Source organism: Tamandua tetradactyla, chromosome 14, assembly GCF_023851605.1.
Source record: "Tamandua tetradactyla isolate mTamTet1 chromosome 14, mTamTet1.pri, whole genome shotgun sequence".
Classification (NCBI taxonomy): domain Eukaryota; kingdom Metazoa; phylum Chordata; class Mammalia; order Pilosa; family Myrmecophagidae; genus Tamandua; species Tamandua tetradactyla.
The window spans coordinates 63,411,542-63,434,684 of record NC_135340.1 but is presented as its reverse complement, the minus strand read 5'-3'; the positions used below and the strand labels follow the sequence as shown (position 1 = coordinate 63,434,684).

The 23,143-nt window shown below is 32.7% G+C and overlaps 1 protein-coding gene across 1 annotated transcript in view; it reads left to right on the top strand.

The window, feature by feature from the left end:
* SECISBP2L (SECIS binding protein 2 like) overlaps positions 1-23,143 on the top strand; it is a 66,169-nt gene that overhangs the window by 4,488 nt on the left and 38,538 nt on the right. The window contains exons 2-11 of the mRNA XM_077127820.1: positions 2,853-3,031; positions 4,937-5,261; positions 7,544-7,679; positions 12,426-12,655; positions 12,927-12,951; positions 13,303-13,418; positions 18,240-18,374; positions 20,030-20,110; positions 21,224-21,391; positions 21,527-21,668. Of these exons, the coding sequence (XP_076983935.1) occupies positions 2,853-3,031; positions 4,937-5,261; positions 7,544-7,679; positions 12,426-12,655; positions 12,927-12,951; positions 13,303-13,418; positions 18,240-18,374; positions 20,030-20,110; positions 21,224-21,391; positions 21,527-21,668 (1,537 nt within the window). The remainder of the gene's footprint in view (positions 1-2,852; positions 3,032-4,936; positions 5,262-7,543; positions 7,680-12,425; positions 12,656-12,926; positions 12,952-13,302; positions 13,419-18,239; positions 18,375-20,029; positions 20,111-21,223; positions 21,392-21,526; positions 21,669-23,143) is intronic.

The following is a 23,143-nucleotide window of genomic DNA, read 5'->3' as shown; positions in this document are numbered from 1 at the left end:
ATATATACAAACTTAAAGATGAGTGTGAAACTGCTGAAACGTTTTTCCAAACACAGATTTCTGGAGATTATTATTATTTTTCATTAACTTGAAAAATTCTGGAGTAATTTCTGAAAAATTTTATAATGTAAATAAGTTTTTTTCTGATGCTGATCCAAAGCAGATAATAGTACAAGAATAATTAGGCTATCTTCATTGTAATATATAATTCAGTATTTGTACAACTTTATTTTAAAGAAACAGCTCGTTACTGTAAAATTTCTGATGCTTAAAAAACAGATACTGGCAAAAATAGAGTGACTAAATACAGAAAGTCAAACTAAGAAATAAAATTGTGCAAAATAACTGTTCTAGGTAATTTTCCATAATTTTCTTGTCTACATGCACGACTTTTTCTTTATTTTCTGTACTGTAATTGAAATATTGCCAAAATCCATTGCTTACTTGTCATATTGTCTCTGTGGTCTTTTTTATGTGGAATTTTAAGAATAGTTCAGTATCTTAACATTACTTTTCAGGTCTGAGAATAGCAGATGCTGCATTTTGATATATGATACTGAAGGCCCCAAAGTCACAATACACAACTTCTAAAACCATACAGAGCAGTAACTATAAAGTTTTCCAGTTTGTTCCTACTAGTGACATCTTCTGTTTGTGCAGCTGTTGACTATAGCAGCTTCTCTTTTTTTGTTAAAAACAAAGGGCCATTTCAGTGTTTTTTATTTTATTGTAGAACTTTGATATCTAGAATAGCACTTAAAATATAAACCAATACAACTTTTAAATTTAAAGATAAATACTTTGTATATGTGCAGCATTAGTTCTAAATTATGTATGGCATCTGTTGAGCAGTGGGTTGTCTAAGTTCAGAATACTCTAATAATTAAGTACAAACAAAACTGAGTGTAAAAAAATTCTTTCCAACTTTTGACATGAATCAGAATTTGAATTTTTTGTTACTGAGGTAATTTATGAATTAGCATTTTTTTGGCGGGATCAGGAAAAGTTATTTCCAAATTTCTTTTATTTCTTTATGACTGTTAGTTCTTTTTTATTTTACATTGAGAATTTGATGTACACATATTCCTTACATTGAAAAGAACTGTCTGGTAGTCTAGGTTTATAATACTGTTCAGAGCGTTCTCTTGTGTTCAGAAAGACTTTGTGATTTTTAAAAACGCTAAGAATTGTATTTTTAGTGATGTTCAAATATTCTTGTTTCCCTTTTTTATAACTATGTATGACCTGTGTAAAGCAAGTTTCCATTATCTTGCATTATCATTGAAAATAGACTCTTTTTTTCTCCGTTGAGATACATTTATTAGGTTGATATTTTATAGCCTATATATATAAGTTTTGGGCTCAAGTGAATATCACAGAGTGAAAATTATTAATATTACTAGCATTTAAAAGTGGTTTTGTCTCTTATGTTGCAATTCAAGAAACCAACTTCAGTTCACAAATATTTGTGTTATTACTATATCTGCTTCATATTTTGGCTAATAGTAAAACTGTAGACATCAAAGTTAAACGAAGTAGAGAGGAAGGATATTGAATTACCATGCTATATATGTCCCCCCTTTGTTTTACGAACAGTTTTGAATATTCACAGTGGATTGTTTTTAGAGAATTTAATTTTTCTGAATAAAGCCTGAATATTGAACAAATTAAGCTTGTTTTTAGACTTTCTTGGATTTGTTATCGATTACTTTTGTAAAAAACTTGCCTGAAATTTATTCTGAGAACTATGCTTTGGCATCTAATAAATACCATCCTAGTGGGTTTGTTGGGGAAAAACTTGCAGTTAGGACCATTTCTCTGAGGATTTGAGTGGTTGAAACATTGGCTTGTTTTTTACTCACTGATTTCTTTGAAAATTATGTTTAATATCTTTTTAGATTAAAATGTTTATTTCTGCTTTTAGTTTTGCAGAATGTCTTAAACTTTGATTCATTGTTATTTAATGAATACAGAAAACTACTAAAACAGATGTAGTGCTTAATGAATTGTTATAAGGTAAACACCCTTGTAACCATCCATCTCTCAAGTTAGGATATAGAACTTAGTCAGGAACCCTAGAAGCTCTCTAGTTGCCTTTTCCAATCCAAACGCCTTATTTTCTGTTCAGGAGTAACCCTTATCTTGACATTTTTGGATCTTTATTTTATAGTGTGGTCACTTATATTTGTACCTCTAAATCTTTAAGTTTTTTTCTGTCTTTTAAATCTCTATAAATTTCTTATAAACTAAAATGGAGTATGTATTAGGAATTATTTTAGTTTGCTCAGATTGTTTGTTAGGAAAACGAAGTAACTCTCATTTTTTCCCCCAATTTAACTGTAAACCAAAAGTTTTTTCCCCCTATATTATTTTTTCTTTCATCTTAGATATTTTCCTTCTTTTTGATTTAATGATAGTAATCTCATTGTACCCAGTACAAAGCAATTATCTTTCAGAACTCAGTTTAGTGATTATTTTTCCCCTATGAAAATTTTAGTTTGAAAGATATTGTTTTATCTGAAGAGCTTGCTTTCTTACTTCTAGCTTTATTTTTGAACTCTGAGGTATAACTTCCTAGTACTCTAGATTGTTTTAACGGTTTTGATTATGTAAGAAATTATTTCATTAAGATGCAACGTTTTATAAGTTTGCATTTGATTTGATGGCTTTGTTTAAATTACTCATTGTTTCATTATTTTCAATTAACATTGCTGTTCTTTTTGAATGTTTTGTGAATACTGAGAAGAGATTTAGTTACTGTTTGTAAAGACTGATCCCTCTTGGCAAATTGCAAATTTGTATTAAGTTTTTCTGCTCATTTATTATTAATGAATTTCACCTTCTCTTTGAAGAATGTGAAGCTGTCAGCTGAAGTAGAGCCATTTATTCCCCAGAAGAAGAATCCTGATACATTTATGATCCCTATGGTACTCCCAAATGATAATGGAAGTGTCTCTGGCGTAGAACCAACTCCGATTCCCAGCTACCTGATTACTTGTTATCCATTTGTGCAGGAAAACCAGTCCAATAGGTAATTTTTTTTTCTCTTTGTTTTTTCGGAGGGGTGGGTAGCCAGGGAAATATAGACATTGGTAAATCCAACTTTTAAACATTACCATTTCTCTTTTTTTTAAGGGGAGTAAATAAAACCAAATGATGTAGAAATTTGAAAATTATTAACGTGGATTATTTTCTCATTTTAAGAAGAACTGAAGTTCTTTGGATATGAATTCTTTGTTAAATACCTGAAATTTGTTTGAAATAAATTGGCCCAAAGGGAGGAATGAAATATTCAGAAAGAGGTGAACAGAAACCCTTTTTTGAGATCAGACATCTAATTTCATAATTTGCCAAGACAATCCTTGGCATATAGTTATAAGATACCAAGGGATAGTCCTTAACTTGGAAGCCTTCATCATTAGTTAGCCTCTATTGATTCTAGTTTAATTTAGCTTTTGTGTGCTAGTTACAGGGTAATTTTAGGAACATTTAAATGTGTTCTAAAATGTGGCGTAGTGGTTATATTGTAACTTGTGATAGTCACTGTACTAAAATGTGGTGTAGTGGTTACAGTGTAACTTGTGATAGTTACCGTAACCTTTCTGACTCTGCTGAGAGTGCTGGAATGATTGGCATTTCATTGATACATTTCATTGTATGGGTGTATAAAAGTACTTTCAGCTTTTTACAAATTACAGCACATAATAAAAATTAAATTTCTCTGGCATTCTGGGATCAATGGAGGAGGCACCAGGCAATGAGGTGGCTCTAGAACGCTGCCCAACCATACTGAATACTGATCAGTATTTCTGCATGTATGCAGCCAAGGCATGTTCTTTTAGAAATTCTGAATATATGAGATATGAGGCCACTAAACTATCCTTTCAAATGTTAAATATTTAAGTTTATATTCTGAGGTACTTGAGTCTTGAGATTTGGACAGAGAGTAAGAACCAAGGGCTCCTTCTCAATTGAAGTTAGCATTATATGACCTATGTTGGACTTGGTTTTAAGTGATTTGTAAACTAAATTTAATGATGTGAATATTGTATTTGACAAAATGGCAGTACAATTAATTTGTTATCTTGCCTTATCAAATAATCTTTGAGAATTCATGAGTAAACCAGCCAGCAGATTATTTTAAAATATTTTTGGAATTATGGTACTGAGTAATTTTTCCATTTTGCTTTGTCATGGAAGTAGTGAGAAAAAGCTCTGCCCTAGTTCCCCATTTCCAGGACCACTCACTTTGCATTAGCAACCTTCAGTGAGGTGTGCTGTTGGGATGGGTAAAGCTAACTGGTGCTTTATAGGAGCCACACTAGAGGAAGTCTAATGCTGGGGATAAGATGGCAGAAGAAAAGCTTGCCTTTTTCTTTTCTTCCTTTGTCTGGAGCCTGCTTCCATTGCCAAGGAGGGAAGCCAGGAAAAGTGCTGCACTTGGCCAAGTGGTTAGGGGAATATGGGAGAAGTGTAAGAGGCCCTGAGGCTGAGCCGAGTGCTGAAAGGTGAAGGATGACCCTATACCGTGATCTATTTTTTTTTACAGAAGACTGTCGGAGTTTTTGGCATTGGGGAGCTTTAAGCTGTCATTGATGGCAGATCTAGCAGCTAGACATGTAACTTTTAGGCAGAAATATCTTGAGGAGATGGAGGGGAAAGTTACAAATAAGAACGGTAGTAATTAAAACATTTTGGAATGCTTTAAAACTATCAGGTTGTATTCCTTTATACTGTCATTTAAATTATTTTTTGCATATACATCATAATCTTTACTTATTGCAAATAAATTTATAAAGTGATGATTTTGTCCCTTTCCCAGAAATATTATGTAGCTACTGTTCTATACTGTTCTTTCTTTTGTTACAGTGAGTTGATATTTTCCCATAGCATTAATTTTAGATTTTCAGTATAATTTTTTTATTTGGTTTTACAGACAATTTCCATTATATAACAATGATATACGATGGCAGCAGCCCAGTCCCAACCCTGCTGGACCATACCTTGCTTACCCTATTATATCTACTCAGCCACCTGTTTCTACAGAGTATGCATATTACCAGCTGATGCCAGCACCATGTGCCCAAGTTATGGGTTTCTATCATCCTTTTCCTACACCTTACTCCAATACCTTTCAAGCCGCAAATACTGTAAATACTATAACCACAGAATGCACTGAGCGCCCAAATCAACTTGGACAGGTCTTCCCACTGTCAGGTCATCGAAGCAGAAACAGTAACAGAGGCCCAGTGGTACCAAAAGTAAGTGACTTGTTGATTAGCTTTTTTTTTGATATTTCTGTTACTGTTCATATAAGTAATTTGCTACTTATGTTGATTGACTTTTAATGCTGAATTTACTATAAACATTCTATTCACTTTTATAAAATAGTCAAGTGTATATAATTTGTAAAATAATTTTTTTCCTGTCCTTCATAGAATTTTATATAAATATAATGCACAGGTATTTCAATGATATTTTAATTTAATGATAAAAATTGCATGGTGACATCAACAGTGTCTAATTAAAATGGGTAGTAGGTATTCTATACTAGTAGCATTGAATAGCTAATGGACTCTTGAAGAGCTCATGCACACCAGGGTATTTCAGTTTTCAAAAGTTTCCATAGATATTATAGGAAAGAACACTTGTGACTAACTAGATTCCTTCAACTGCATTGCTGCTATTCTGCCGATTTTTAGTAGGAATCATACTTTGTTACTTAAGGGGTTCTTTACTGTTATATGAACACAGAATTCTCCTAGGGCTGAAGAAAATGAAAAATAAATGTGTGAAACCATTTTTATTCAGGGCCAGTCTTTTGATTGAGTAAAAGACAAAGAAATGAAGGCCTCAGAACACAAAGGAACTAAGGTTTATTCTAGGTAACTATCTCTTAGCAGTGAAAGATTTCATTGAGGCCTTAATATCAAAGCTAAGAAGAAAAACCATTTCTACTTTGCACTTTTGAGATGTTAGAAGGCAGAGTGACTTCTTAGACTCATTTTAATAGACATGTTGATGCTTTTCCTAGTTTCCAGTAGGCCTGGATTCTTGAGTGAATAGGCTTTGCTCTTTCCTGCATACTTTTTTACAAATTAAAATACAAACAAGAAGCAGAAATTGCTTTGAAAACCTTTTAGTCTTTATTTATGGAAACACTCCAGGTCAAGGGGAATCCTTTTGGGATCTCTGAAAATGAAAATAAGTCTTGGAAAGAAGATAATAGTATATAACGCTCAGATTTGGAAGGAATATGATATCTGAGTGCATTCTGAGTCCTTGAATGTAGGAAGTCAAATTCAGAGTTCTGTTGTGTTAATTGCTATTAAGCAATGAATTCTCGTATTTTTAAAAGATAAGGAAAAGATCAGCTTTTATGTTTCTTTTTGAACTTTGATGCACATTTCGTTGTAAATTTTTGCTATCACAACACTAAATTTTAGCCTTGGGTTAGGTTGCCACCTTTTACTATCTTTTTTAATAAAAATTTGCAGTCCTTTATAGGACAATCCTATTATTTATTGATTTATTATTTTTTGATTGAGAAAATACAAAATTCAAGTAACATTAAAAATGAATTTGAACCATTCCACCCAATCCTAAAGAACACCTATGTCAATATATAAGATTCTACAAAGGTTCCATGCACTAGGGTAACTTTCCAGAAATGTTCAACCTCCAGATGGGTCCTTGGACCAGAGAAATCTTGAAACCTAGAGAGCCCAACCTCTCTAGAACATTGACTAGTTCCGTCTCCCTACCCCATATTATTTATAGTCCCTTCCAACATTACAAGGTTAGAATGGCCATAGCCCAAATATCCCTAAAGAGTGGGATCAAAAGTCATGGTGAAATTATACAGAGAAGATAGAGTTTAACAAATGAATATGATTGCTTAATCATTAAATTAATATTTCTTTTAGTATCCAGTATCTTAGAGCAGTTAGAAGTAAAAACCTAAATTTGTGGAATTGTACCCATACCAAACTCTGAAATCTGTTTTACAACTAATTGTGCTGTGCTTTGAAATTTATTGGGGTTTTTTTTTTTTGTATGTATGTTATTTTTCGCAAAAAAATAAAAAAGTCCATTGTGATAATAAAAAAAATATTTATTTCTTCTAGCCTCCTATATTCTGGAGCAGCTAGAAGGAAAAATCTGAGAGGATGGTATGGTAGCCCATGACAAACTCTGGAATCTGTCCTGTAACTGCTTGTTAAAGAGTGCTTTGAAAACTATTATTTTCTTCTTTCTTTGCTTTGTATATATGTTATATTATGCAGTAAAAAAGTTAAAAAAATGAATACATATTTTGTTATTCATATCGATGATTCTTTGAAAAATAGTATATAAATGTAAATATATTATTTAGCCTGTTATGCTTGGTTGCAAATATTTTCATGGAACCCTTACAACCCTGTTTTCCATGGGTTGGGACTTACTAGTTTGGAACATACATTTGGATGTATTTTATAATGCATGTGTGTTTTATGATGTTTAGGGTATTGAGAATCTTTTTTTTTTTTTTTAACTTAATCAGCAACAGGTTTTACAACCACACATAAAAAGCAAAAGGCCCCTGGTGAAAAATGTAGCTACTCAGAAAGAGACAAATGCAGCAGGCCCTGATAATCGATCAAAAATTGTGCTTCTGGTAGATGCTTCACAGCAAACTGGTAAGTCAGGGGTTCTCTTTAATATACCACTATTTTTAAAAATTTGTTTTCATGCATTGATTTTTTTTAGTTGTGGATTGTATCACTTTTCTATACTTTCATCCTTCCATTTGTCCTGTCAGTTCATAAGGATAAAGTAGTCTGAGTCGTTAATGTTCTTTTGACTTGCTTACTGGCTTATGTACACTTCTGAGCAGGGTTTGAGGTTTCCTTACCTCCTCATTAGATTAGTGGAGGAATGCAGAAATCAGAGATGGAATTTTGCATACATTTTCGAAATTCGAAATTTTGAGGGACTTGTTTTGGTGGAAATAAAAATTGTACTTGTTCCTATAACTAGAATTAAACTCTCTAAAAAACATCCTAACATTCTGTAACGTCTTTATAGAAAGACCTTAGAATGTTTTCTGTGCCATATTTTAGCATAGATCTGAACCAAACCTATGAAATGACGCTTATATCCTGTCAGGCAAGTAAAAACTTCGGACTAGACAGGTACAATTTTCTCACAAGTTTCTTTAGAAGACAGTATGAGCACTAAGTAAGAAGAGCATTATCCTTCCTGTACCATACACCTAAAAAAAAAAATTATCCTGGTAATAAACAGGAATTAATATTTTTAGAATATTTTAGGTATTTTCCCGTTTATATCACAGAATTCCAATTTATACCTCTTGTTCTAGTTTGCTAGCTGCCGGAATGCAACACACCAGAGATGGATTGGCTTTTAATAAAAGGGGATTTATTTTGTTGGTTCTTCAGAGGAAAGGCAGCTAAGTTTCCACTGAGGCTCTTTTCTTACGTGGAAGGCACAGGATGGTCTCTGCTGGTCTTCTCTCCAGGCCCCTGGGTTCCAACAACTTTCCCCGGGGTGATTTCTTTCTCCATCTCCAAGGGCCCGGGCTGAGCTGCAAGTGCTGAGATGAGGAATGCCAAGCTGCTAGACTGTGCTACATTGCGTTCTCTCATTTAAGCACAAGCCAATTAAGTTAAACGTCACTCATTGCAGCAGACACGCCTCCTAGCTGACTGCGGATGTAATTAGCAACAGATGAGATTCACCTACCATTGGCTCATGTCCACAGCAACAGAACTAGGTGCTTTCACCTGGCCAAGTTGACAACTGAATCTAACTACCACACCTCTGATCTCAGTTTAGTATCTATAGAATGATTTTCACCATTGTTGTTGACACTAATAGAAAATCTTTGTGATCTAAGACCAAGAATTTGATCTATTCAAAGGCACAGTTGCTTTTTATCCCCCTACAGCCTCTGCTAAATAAAGTTAGGGTTGAAATGACTAAGGTTGCTTATACTTCTTTTATTTGGACTCTACCTTTTCTTTTGGGCATCTATTCTTTTACAGTTGCTTAGATGCACTAGTTGCAGAGAAATGGTCTGGGAATCGTTAAAAAACAATCTCACTGATAGTACAATCATTGTATGATTTGTAGGGCATAAAGCAGTGAGATGAACAGACTGACAAATGCCTGAAGTAGTAATGGAAAAGAATCGTGATGTGTATATTACAAGTCATAGTCGACCCATTTCTACATACTTTCAAACCTGGGAATTCATTTAAAAATTACCTTTTTTAATTTGCTTATTAAGATGACCACAAAGATGTCCTTCTGAAGCATAAGAATTAGATAATAAGAAGATAAAGGCATGATATGAATAGAAGTTTTTACATCCTCTTAGTGTTTTAATTCTTTAGTTTTAAGATTCTGTGGGTTAATTTAATCACAGATAGAATTAAATAGTATAGTTTAAAGAAATGTGTCTAATAATATGAAATAGTTAAAATTAGTGATTTCATAGCGTCAGAATCTAGAAAATAGGTTATTGTGTGCTGGGTTGAGGGTAGGGAATAGGGAAGTTAATACTTAAATTGTACAGTTTCTATTTTGGCTGACCATAAAGTTTTGGTAATGGATAGTGGCGATGGTAGCACAACATTGTAAATGTGATAAACAGCACTGAATGATATATTTGAATGTATCTAAAAGGGGAAATTTTAGTTTGCATATAACATTTAAAAAAATCAAACAAATTTAAAATTTTGAGGGACTTTTTTTGGTGGAAATAAAAATTTTATTTGTTTCTATAACTAGAATTAAACTATTCAAAATAAACATCCTGACATCCTGTAACATCTTTATAAAAAGACCTTAGAATGTTTTCTGTGCCATATTTAACATAGTTCTGAACCAAACCTATGAATAACAGCTATACCCTGTACAATACAGACAGTAGACCCTGTTATTAGAAATGATGCACTATAGTTAATTGTACAATTATAAAAATGTTTTTTCATGAACTGTAACAAATATATTAATTAAAAAAAAGTCTTTCCATTTGTAATATTTTTTACATTTGAACACAAGCTTGTATTATAGAGTTTAGTAAGGTTGCTAGATATAATATACAAAAGTTAATTGCATTCTAGTGTGCCACCAACAAACAAAATTAGAAAGTTGTAAAATTTTATAGCAGGGCATTAAAAAACCCTAAATATCAAGTTCATGTAGGGAGATTTGATAATGCAAATTCAGTTTCCTGTATGTTAGTTTTTAGATTTAATGCCAGTCTAGTCAAAATTCTAAAAAGAATTTTTGTGGGATTTGACAAACTAATTCTAAAATAGAGGTGCAGTGGTCTGAGAAGAGCCAGCACATGCCTGGAAAAGTACTTAAAAAGCCTTAAGTTTAACAGACTTAGAGAACCATCTTAGTTCCTACTGTTTATGACATCATTATAGTAGACACAAAATAGGCAACAGGGCCCAGAAACGGACCCACAGTGTGTGGAAATGTGGAAAATGACAGATCTCTAATTTATATCTTAGGCACGTCTATTCCAGGTGGATTAAGTTTTAAATGGGAAAATCAGATGTAGAAGAAAATATAGGTGGATATTTTTATGACCGCAGGAAGGGGAACTATTTCTAAAATTAAGAATTTCTATTTACCTCAATGAGAGAAAGAACAACTCACAGACTTGGAAAAGGTTTTCACCATGCACATATCTCACAAAGAATTAATGTGAGGACATACAAAGAATTCATATGAATAAATGATCAATCCCACCTTGCCCTTAGGTCCTAGTATACAGCACCTTTAGGATAAAACCTTTAGCATAAAACCTCTTGGGAAAACGATTTGGCAGGACTTTAGGAATTTTTGTATCTTTGACCCAGTCATTGCACTCCTCTGAATGTATCCAAGTGAAATCTTCTCCTTGAAAGAAAAAGTGCTATTTGATTAAAGATGCGCATTGCAGCTATATAACAAAAACACTGAAACCTTCTCAGTGTCTAGTAGCAGGTGATGAGTCAAAATGATCCCTTTAATAGAATAATATGGAGCCAGCATACATGATCATCATGTAGATTGGTCATAGCAAATGATACAGTGTTAAGCAGAGGGTGTGCACGGTGGTTCAGTGAAATGCTCACCTTACATGTGGGAGACCCAAATTCAATTCCTGGACCATGTCCCCCCCCTCCCCCCAAAAAAAAAATTTAAGCAGAGCTAAAAAATCGTTATTAATGCCATATAAAAATTATGTTTGGGCAGATATATGGAGAAAGAGAAACTGATGATCTGTTGGGTTGGAAGAACATTTTAAGAGATTTTGTTTTTTGACTGTTAATTATAATGGTTCCAATTTGTGAAATACAAAAATAAGAAATAATCCAGTAGAAAACTAGGCAGCAGTCAAACAATCCAAAAGGAAAATTAATAAGTATTTCACAGGAAAAGAGACATTAATGGCTAAAAACATCAGAAAAGATGCTTGGCCTCGTTATTAAGCAGGAAAATACGAACAAAACCCACAGTGAGCCCTTTTTATATCCAATAGTTTGGCAAAAATTAAAGGCTGGAAGACAGTTTCAAGTAATTGTGAATGCTTGAATCAGTAGGAATATTTGTATTCTGCTATTGGAGTGTAAATTGTTTTAACCACTTCTGAAAGACTTGTTATTGCCAGTTTAAGTTGAGTAAGCGCATATAGTCCTAGCAGATTACCTTAGAGGATCTTTCCCATGCACAGTGTATACATTCATGTACAAGTACAGTAATGTTCATAACAGTGTTGTTCTGAATAGTAGACACCAAAACCAACCCAAGTGTCCCATCAGTGGTACACAGGGTAAATACATTATGGTATATTCATACAAATGCAATCTTGATCCCACTGACATTAATGAATTACAGCAACATGCATTAGAATCTCAAAACTGATAAAAAGGAGAGAAAGCAAATCGCAGAAGAACACACACATATGATTTCATTTTTATTAAGTTAAAAACTACAGCATTACCTAATTTATGTTTTAGAAATACAGAACTAGTAAATCTGTAAAGAAAAGTGAGGAAATGATAAGCAGAATTCAGAATAGAAGTAACCTCTGGAGAGGAAGAGGATACGGTGATGAAAGGGGGCACACAGTGGACCTCAAAGGATTGGTGGTGTTCTCTTTCTTAAATGAGTGATGGGTACATAGGTGCTTCTGTTATTATTTCAATTATAAAAATATTTTATTCTTTCTTAATAAAAACATGTTATAAAAAACCTATCAGAAATATCCTACCTTTAAATGATCTTTTCAAAAAGTTCTCACCTCTTTCTATTTACAAAGGTAGACATGTATTTTCTTGCAATGTTTGTTAATAATAATTTAACAAGAATATATAAATTTGGTCACCACAAAGAGTTGTTACACCTTGCTTGCCTTATAGATTTCCCATCAGACATTGCTAACAAGTCTCTTTCGGAGAGCACTTCCACGATGCTCTGGAAGTCAAAAGGCAGGAGGAGAAGAGCATCCCATCCCACTGCTGAATCCTCTAGTGAGCAGGGTGCTAGTGAAGCTGATATTGACAGTGACAGTGGTTACTGCAGCCCCAAACACAACAACAACCAGCCTACAGCGGGGGCTTTGAGAAACCCCGATTCTGGGACCATCAATGTATGTAAAATCTCAATTTCTTTATTAGTCATCTATGCTAGTATTACCTTTGTGTCCTCTACTAAAGTCTTATATATCTATTTTGAAAAATAATTCCTGTAATAATAGGATGGTTAAAATGCCTTTTGTATATTTTATTATTAACATGAAAAATGTTCTTTATTATTGTGATAAGCACGCTTCGCAGTAGGCTAAATTGTGAAACATTTTGCAAAGTTTTTAGTGCTAACTCCTAATTAGAAAATAATTGTCTTTTCTTTTCTTTTTTTAGCATGTGGAATCATCTATATGTTCAGGTACTTTTTTTCTGCATAATGTTTTTCTTTACTTATTATGCCTTCTTTCTTGTCCATGTCAGAGATTTGCTTCAAAGCATGAAACTTGATGATGATGCAAAAATTTTGAAACTCTTCCAAAGAATTAATTTGAAATTACAATTTTGTTGATCAAATTGAGAAAATGCCAGCTGGAGGTATTCTGTAAAATTGCACTAGTATTAGTAAAAACTGGAATACTATGTAAATTTTATAGAAAATGTTCCACTATTACATTTATGGTGACTGAATTTTAGTACAAGTTAAAGGGCAATAGTTTAGGTTTTGGCATCTTTTGTCAGTAAATATGTTTTTAAATCTTATATGTTGCAGGTGGTGTAAATTGGTCCAATGTAACTTGCCAGGGAACTCAGAAAAAACCATGGTTGGAAAAAAATCAGACCTTTTCTAAAGGTGGAAGGCAAACAGAACAAAGAAATAATTCACAGGTAATTTTAATTAGGTTGGAGGAATTTGATTCGGTGTGAGAGGATGAATGTTAGGGAGCTTTTGTAAACTTGTTAGTTATTATCATGGTGTAGTGGTTATGAGAGATAGTACCATTAATTTTTGGAGAAGCATATTAAATTATTTAGTGGTAAAGTAACTTTAAAATTATTTAGCCAATAAATAACTAGATAATGAAACAAAAATAGCAAAATGTTGAATCTAGGTGTTGGGAATATGTGTGTACATTGTACCATTTTCCTACTTTTCTGTGTATTTGAATATTTCAGAATTTTGAAAAGGGTACTTATTTCATCTGTCGTGACTATTTCCTACCACTGTATAAAAAATTCAAGCATTTTTAATGCTTTAAATATTGAGTTTTTGAACTTCAGTACTCCAGATATGTCTATATGCCTTTACTTGACTATAATGGCTACATGCCACCCTTCTGTGGTAGTGGCAGTGTCATGTGATGGCTTCCTTGTACCGTAATGTAACCAGACTAGGCGGCTTCCTGGAATTGGGAAGCAAGGTTCTAGTTGTAAGAGCGCATAGTCAGTTATACATTGCCATGAACTGCCAGTAACCCTGTGTTTTCCTCTGTTGCTTGTCTATGAAATCAGAGAATTCTTTATTTGCTATGTATATTTCCGTTTCATTTTTTAGACAGGTTTCCTGGATTTCTTAAATCTAGTTCAGGTATTAAGGTTATCGTATGAGTAGATTTACAGATTGACTGAAATTAGTACCAAATTACTAATGGATAAAATAGGCTAAATTCTTTCATGCTCCTTTAATTCCCTGAAATGAAAGACTTCAGATGTACTTTAAATATTAATGTAGACAGTCAGGAAAACCAGCAGAATAATGCCCTCTTCCTTGTGGTCTTTTACAGAAATGAGTCGTTGTCTGTCAGGCTTGTGAGGCAGTCTAGCTTTATTTGATTAAAAATAAAAGAGCTAAAACAGGAGTCATTTATATAGATTCAGTAAACAAAAATCTAGCAATCTAGCAAAATCTAGTGCTGAAATTTTAAGCTGAGCTTGTAAGTACTAGTCCTGCCAAGTTTACAGTCTTAAGTACTGTTGCTTTTGGTATCAGTAAGCAGCTCATTGGAGAAAAAATAAGACAGGAATGGAAAAACATTTTATCTCTCCCCAAAACTGATGAGAAATGGTAGAAGAACAAAAAAGAAAATTATACGAATATATGTGTGTGTTAAGTTTTGTTTATTTTATATCCCTCTTCATTCCAAAAGAAAAACTGGAGTCAGATGTTTAGCAATGTGTTTTTCTTTTCTTCTGATGGTGATTTGTACTACTTGCACTTTTCTGAAGTATTTATTTGTTTGACTTTTGACATTCAAAATGTTTTTTTCCTTTGTTTAAGTCAAAATGTTTCTCCCTCTTGCAACTTCTAAGATTGTTTTTAGGCTTTGAAAGTCTTTTAGAAATCATACTCAACTTCTGTTACACTACCTTTTTGTAGTATAATGTTTCAAGACTTTAAAAAATCTAGATTTATTTTGATGCATGGTTGCTGTAACATAAGATGTAGACTTTTAAAGTCATTAATCAGTTTTCCTAATTTTGGAATCCATTCATTCCTCATTGATTTATACTGCCATTTTAATCATTTGCCAATTTCTTATATCCTAGTGCTGTTTCTCAGCTGTTTTGTTCCATTTAAGAGATTTTTGTACCATGCTGTTTTAATTATAGTGATTTTTAAGTGTCTATATTTGCTAGAACAGATTCTTTTTATACTCTAATGTATCTTTAATTTTAATGGTGGAAAGAATCTGAATAATTCAATCTTTTAAAACATTTGTATTTTGTGAATAGGTTGAAAAATAGAAGATGAAAAAGGTATACAATGAAAAAAATCTCCTTTTCACCTGTGCCTCCCTTTGCCTTCTCCTCTGTCCATTACCCTTCCTTTGATTAGTTTTTTGAGTATTTTGTCAGATTTCTTCATGATTGTAAGTAAATACAAATGCATATCTGGCATTTTAATCCTTTTCTTATGTAAGAAGTAGCATATATACTTTGTTCTGTACTCTGCTTTTCTCAATATATCTTGAAGACATTTCCATATAACTGTAGAGAGCTTCCTCACTTTTATTTTTAACTGCTTATTATTTCATTGTATTGATAAACTGTTAATTGATATCTGTAGTCCTATTTATGAACATGTGTTGTTTGCAAACCTTTGCTATTCAGACATGCTGCGATGTCATTTAGTAAAGGTGTGTAACAGTAGAATAAATTCCTACATGAGGGACTGCTGGGTTAAAATGTAAATGAATCTCTTATTTTGGTAAATATCACCAAGTCATACCAATTTCTGTGGACTTATCTATGGACGTATCCTTTGTCCATTTTTGAATGTCGAACTATTTCTTTTCTTTTGTACGGTTTAAAATCAATCTGATTAAGTTCTCACCACATTCTTAAAATTTCTAGGAGCCTTTAGTCTATAATATGAATTGTAAATATTTTGCCAGGATCTTTTTATTTTTATTTTTCTGCTTTTCTTTTTCTTTATTGCCACGCCAGAATTTATTTTTTAAATGGCATTAAGAAGTTTATTTTTATAAATTTACTTTATTGGCCTTTTTTTTTTAATGGCTTCTAACTTTAAATCATAGTTAGAAGTCTTGCAAATTTTTGTAAAGTAATTTGCCTTTGATTTACTAGTGTGTTTTTGTTCTTAGAGATATATGTATTTTTTATGTGGGCAGACACTGGGAATTGAACCCGGGTCTCTGGCATGACAGGCAAGAACTCTGCCACTGAGCCATCGTTGCCCTGCTCTTATATTTTATATTTAAGTCTTTAATTCATTTGGTGTTTATCCTGGATTATGTTATAAAATACGGGTCCTACTTTGTATTTCTCAGTGGCTACCCAAAGCTCCCAAAATGGCTTCTTGAAAATAACTCTTTCTCACTAATTTGATATAACTACCTTTATCATATATTAAATTTCCATAGATAATTGGAATTGATTTCTTGACTTTTTATTATTTTGTTATATTGGTCATTAAATTAATCTGTAAACTTAAGGAGAGTTAATTCTTCCTATGCAAAAATAGCTTGTCTTCCTATTTTTTAGTCATCCTTATTTTTCTATCCTTCAGAAGTTGTATATATACAAGTATCTGAAGCTGAAGCTTTTGCTTTATTCTACTTTCTGTCAACAGCATTCTTTTTTGTAAAACTCATAAATATTTAGGTGTCATGATATTATTTATTCCAGGAAATAATTGGAATCTCATATATTTGGGCCTCATGAACGTTGTTGAGACCATTAGTTTGGGTGTTTTAATTTAATCATGAAGCTTTATGTCTCCAAGTTTAGGAATCAAAGTTGCATGTTTTTGAAGAAAATAGTTTTAGTATTTGTAACAACATAATACATAATACATGTATACTAACTCTGATTTACAACAACAGGGCTAACTTTGATAATGATTATAATTTTGTTTGAAGGTCAGGTTTACATTTACCTTTTTGTGGCAGTAACTGTACAAAGAAGTTGAAGAACTGTATTCAAGAATTATTACTTCTGTTGCATTTACTTGTCTTTATTAGTTAGTAGTAGTAGTATTCATTTCATTGTTAAATTATGTCAATTCAGTTGTTTCCTTGATTCCTTCACATTGTAAATTGCATTTGTTTTACCACTGTTTTGTGAAATTCCTCTTTCCATGAGCAAATTTAAAAATACTTTATTATGAAAATTTCGAAACATGCAGTAAAGTTGCAAGTTTTTAGTGAAAACCCATATATATATAGCTACCAGCTAGTACACTCTTTACTTTTTTTTTACCAGATAAGCTTTATCACATATATATTCACCTGTCCATTTCTATCCATGTTCATGAGCTTATTTTAAAATGAGGTGAATATTTTAAACCAATAGCTTGAAAATTATCCAGTTTCCTAGCAGGTGCTTATAGCTTATAGGAATTAGTCCCCTGAAAATCATGGTCACAGTACATTTTCTGAAGAAAGAATTAAATTTTCTATATGACTATCTTTTGGCTTTTAGCCCTATCATTCAGCCTACTTCCCAAAAGAGTAAAAAAAAAAAAAAAAAAAAACTTCCATTTCTTATCTGCAGGTCTTTTACTTTTGGAGTAATCAGACTAGTGGCTGCACAGGAATTGCCTGTGGGTTCCAGGTCTTTGTGCGCATATGTTCATTTTGGTGTCAGAGGCCTGTGTACCAGCTCCTTCTCTCTAGGTCTGCCTCAAATTCTGTTTACTAGAATTTTGAGGTGGCTGATAATGAAGCTCATATATTTCAGGTCTTTTAAGTGTCCTGGTTAAAGCAGGTATTTAATGTACTTAAAAGAAATATATTATGATCCTTCAAATGTTTAGTATTTTTTTTTCTAGCCCATATAGCAGTTGATCATTTTGCCAAATTGTTAATAGGATAATAATTTATGTGATAGAGTGAAAATTTTATTCTCTTAAGTAGATTTGTTTTCTTATAAACAGGATTGTTATTAAATAGTTTTAAGTGTAATAGGTATTAAATAGGAATTTTGTTTTTACTAAACAAAACTGCAGATAAGACTTTATAATAGTGTAATCGAAACATAATATGCATTGTGACATTTTCGTATTTTCCATATTGTAATTACCTTTTTGTCAAAAGCTTTCATCTTTTAAAATAATTATACCTTTTGTAGAACTTCATTGAGTTGTACACTTTATCTTTTTCCCTATATATCATATACTTCAATAAAACATTTGCTTAAAAATAATAAGGTATGTTCCCTCCCACTCTTCTCTGTGGTTTACTTAAGGTTGGATTCAGATGCCGAGGACACAGTACTTCTTCAGAAAGAAGACAGAATTTACAAAAGAAACAAGATAATAAGCAGTTAAACTCCAGTCAATCCCATAGAGGCGACCCGAATTCTGAGTCTTTATATTTTGAGGTATTTTTTAAAAGTCTGTTTGTAAAATGTTACATTAAGAAGTTCATTTTTCTCATTGTAAATGTATAAGTACTTTTACATCTTAACATATGACTCCACTTCATAAAATACTTGAATGATTGATTCATTTTTATTTGTCTTGGTTATACTTAGTCAGGCATTAATTTTCTTCTTAATGTTTATTTTTACAAGTTTTTGTCGTGTGTGCTCATCATTTTGAGGTAACATGGAGGGTAGAACTTGAGTTCATGTCACTTTACCTAGTATTAAACTTTCTCTTAATGTTTGCTGTTGTTATTGACAGGATTTTAAAATTTGAATAATTCAGTCTAGGTAACTTGTACTGCCAGCCAGGAAAATCTTGGAGAAGAAGAAGCAAAGTCTATTTACTTTTTATAGACAGTTTATATCCAAGTTGCAACATTTTTGTTGTTTGTTCATTGAACTGACTTTTGTTGGGGCCTGTTATATGTGTAAATTAAGGTACATTGAATGATATATTAAGGTGAATAGACAGATTTCCCTTAGGGAAGCTTCTGTGTTGTAGAGGAATATAAATATGTACATATTGAATACTTAAGTGATTGAAGTTGGATTTGAAAGGAGAGTAAAGTCAGTTTGGGTCTGGGGCAGGGTAAGGATAACATTTGGGATGTTTTTTAAAGAATGAGTGGAATTTGGTTGTGTCAAGATGGTGATTAACAGGTAACTCATCTGAGTGACTCATGTAAGTTGGGTTAAGTATTCTATATAATGGATTGATGGGGATCAAACTGGAAAAACTTGCTTCAAGCCAGAGGATGGAGTTTGAATATATGTTATATAAGCTTGGTAATTGGTCCAAAGTACTTGAAAGTACATCTCAATTATTCTTTCAATATCCAAACATGGTAATTTTACTATCTGCATCCAACCATCTGATCATTTCCATACTTACATTTAATTAAAGATATAATGGTATAATTTCATGAGCATATTAAACAATTTGCATAGAACAGATTTTTAAATTTTGATTTTTTAACTTTTATCCTTACTGATAAAAATCGTAAACAATGGTATGGAGCAGGAAATGTATTCATAAAAAGTTGTATAAAGTAATGTGGGGCAGAAAATGCATTAATAAAATGCATATTACATACCTATTTAAAGTGTTTGTAAAGGCACTGACCAAGTAGTCAAACTTGGCATCTCCAAGAATGGAATGGCCTGTATTGAATGTTTGTATGGAACATTTGGAAATGAAAAATAATAAGTAAAAAAACAAACAAAAAAACTTTCTAGGATGGCAGAGATCAGAAAACCAGTTCTTTAAAAAGGACTTTTCTAAACGGGGTTAAATGTGATGAAATCCTATTTCAATTTCTTTTCAATTACTTATCTATCTTAGTAGGGAATAGTTAATAAAAACAGAATGGTAGATACAGAAATCCAAGGGATGAATGTGTGTGGATATGCCCCAACCTTGAATAATTAAATTAATTTGTGTGTTAGCGTGTGAGAAATGACATTTCCTTTTTAAGACTGACTTTAAGTGGTTCAGTATTAAAATAAAAAATTATCTTTTCTATTTTCTATTACTTTCAGATATTTTAAAAAGTTTCTTAGGAGTTTATTGCCTTGAACTCTGTTTTACTTAACATGTGAGACTATTTCAGGGTGAAGATGAGTTTCGAGAACTAAATGAAAATGGAAATGCTAAAGATGAGAATATTCAACAGAAGCTCTCTTCAAAAGTAGTAAGTGACTTTTTTTTTTTTAAAGAGATAAGCATTAACAGAACATCTTTTAAAATATGGCCATGTTAAAAAATAGAAATTAAAGATAAGTACACTAAACACATGTGGAGCAGCATGGCAGAGAGAAAAAGGCATTGATCTAGTATTTCAGAGCTCCTGATATGAGCAACTTTGGGTATGTTACTTAACTGCTAACCAAGAAACCTAATATCTAATAATTTAAGTAGAGATTGACTACAACTAAACTTACTAAGTGGTTGATTCCCAGTTTTGTGGGATCAGATGAGATAAAATGTAAGACGATGGGATATGTAATAAAATCGCAAAAGTTTTGAGTATGATGTGACATTAAAGCAGCTCATTGTATAGATTGGAGAAGCAGTGCATGCATCTTTATAATAGGCTATCCTGTAATGTAAGTCTATGGCCTAATAGATTTCTTAAACTTTTCCAGCATTAGAAATTGGTGTCATTAAGTAATTAAAATTAAAGGAGAGGAGCTTAGGTAGATTGGTCAGAGATAGAATTCCGTTAACTTTTTTCAGAATGTATTTTTAATTTTAATATTTTAGTATACATCTCCTGAGAAAAATGTTTTCCATGAGCTCCACAGTTCTGTCATTAATTAAATTACATAATTTAACCCCCAGTTCATATTGAAATTTCCCTAATTGTTGCAAAATTTTCCTTTGAAATAGTTTGCTTTGTTTTTACTCAGGCACCACCCATTGCATCAAGCTGTTTTGTCTCTTCATTATTTCTCAGTCTCTTCTTTATAACATTGAACCCTGTAAGGAATCTAGGCTAGTTATCTGGTAGAACATTTCGTATTCTGAATTGTATTTCCTCATTACTAGAAGAGGCCACGTATTTCCAACAGGAACACCATATTGATGGATAATGTCAGGCCATCCCACTGTTGGCAATGCCAAGTTTGACCATTTGATCAGAAAATTTGTATTTTTTTCAGTTTAATTATGCCATCTACTTCCTGTAGATATGTGATCAGTTATACTAAAACCCATCTCATCTCTGTTGTGCATCTCTTGTCTCAGGTATTCCTCTGTGACTTTTGTGGGCTCACTAACAAATATTTTTGTTTGGTTATCATAGTTGGATGATTTACCTGAAAACTCACCAATTAATATAGTTCAGACTCCAATTCCTATTACCACCTCTGTTCCCAAGCGTGCAAAAAGTCAGAAGAAGAAGGCTCTAGCTGCAGCCCTTGCCACAGCTCAAGAATATTCAGAAATAAGTATGGAGCAAAAAAAACTACAGGTATATATTCATCCTCATTAATAAATGTGTTAGTTTGTTTACTAGGTTTGGATTGTTGGACAAAGGAGTGATAGGTGTTAAATTGCCACTTTTATATTACACTCAGAAAATAAATGTTTTCATGTTCTCTTGCAGGAAGCGTTATCAAAAGCAGCTGGGAAAAAGAATAAAACACCTATGCAGCTGGATTTGGGGGACATGTTAGCTGCTCTGGAAAAACAACAACAAGCGATGAAAGCACGGCAAATTACTAATACCAGACCTCTGTCATATACAGGTGATATCATTAGTTTGAGTAAATTGCTGGCTTTGGTAAAATATTTCAGATTGGCATTGTTAGTAAAAAATTGTATTTTATATATGTGTGTATATATATACACACATGCACACACAAATATATAGTAGTTTATGGTGTATTGGAGCAGCTATACATACGTATATGTATACATATTCTAAATTCCGCTCAGACCACCAGGCTTGTAATTATCCATATTCTTTTTCCCTGAACCCCCACATTAGGTCCTTGAGCACATTCTAATTTACCTCAAAACATATATAGAATCTACTCACTTACTCCTCCTGCCCTGCTAGTATCCCCCCATCATCTCGCTACATTGTAGCAGCTTCCTAACTACTATCCCACCTTCCCCTTCCCCTATACCCAGTCTAATTTGAAAAGAATTATCTTTTAAAAATTAAGCTGGGTCATTTCACTCCATGCTGATCTCTCCACTAGTTCATAATTTCACCTGGAGCAAAGCCTAACCTGATGCCTTTATTTCTCTTCTCTCATCCATTCTCTTCTGACATATTCTTCTCTAGCTACATTACCATCCTTGCTGATCCTCAGATACACCGGACATGTTCTTAGCTCAGCATCTTTCTCCTTAAAATTCCCTTTTTATGAAACAGTCTTTACCCAGATGTCAGTGTAGTCTGTTTCCTCATGTTCTTCAGGTGTCTACTCAAATGTCAATCAGTCCTTTTTTTTTTTTTTTACTTCCTTAAAGATTGAATTACAATCAGAAGTAATTTGGTTGTCATGACTATTAAACTATCCAATTTAAAACCAAATGGCAACTTGAATCTAGCTAGTTACCCATCGACTATTAATCTTGGCTTTGAGTAGTATTAGTAAAACTGATATTGACTACATACTGAGGTTTAAGATATCATGTTGTTTAAATGGGGAGATTGCTACTAATAGCTCATCAAGAGTAAAGCTGTGTTTTGGAGGCAGTGTGACCTACTGGTTAATGCTGGGCTTTGAAGTCAAAATGCCTGAGTTTAAATCCTGTTTTTCCACATAGTTCCTTTGCAATTTACTTAACTTTCCTGTGTTTCGGTTTCCTCACATTAAAATGGGGGTAGTGACAGTACCTATTTCAGGACTGTTTTAAGGACTAAAGGATAATGTATGTAAAGTGCTTAATAGAGTGTTGGAGGTATAATCACTCAATGAGTGGTGACTAATATGACTATGGAGAAGAGGTTAATCTGTGATACTTCATTTTTTCTTCAATTCTTTTTTTTTTAAATTTTTTTATTGAGAAAAATCTTCACATACATACTTTCTGTATATGGTGCACAATCAGTGGCTCACAATATCATCACATAATTGTTTTTTCATCACCACGATCATTTTTTAGAACATTTGCTTCACTCCAGAAAAAGAACTAAAAAAGAAAAAACTCATACATACCATTTACCTTACCCCTCCCTCTCATTGACCACTAGTGTTTTCATCTACCC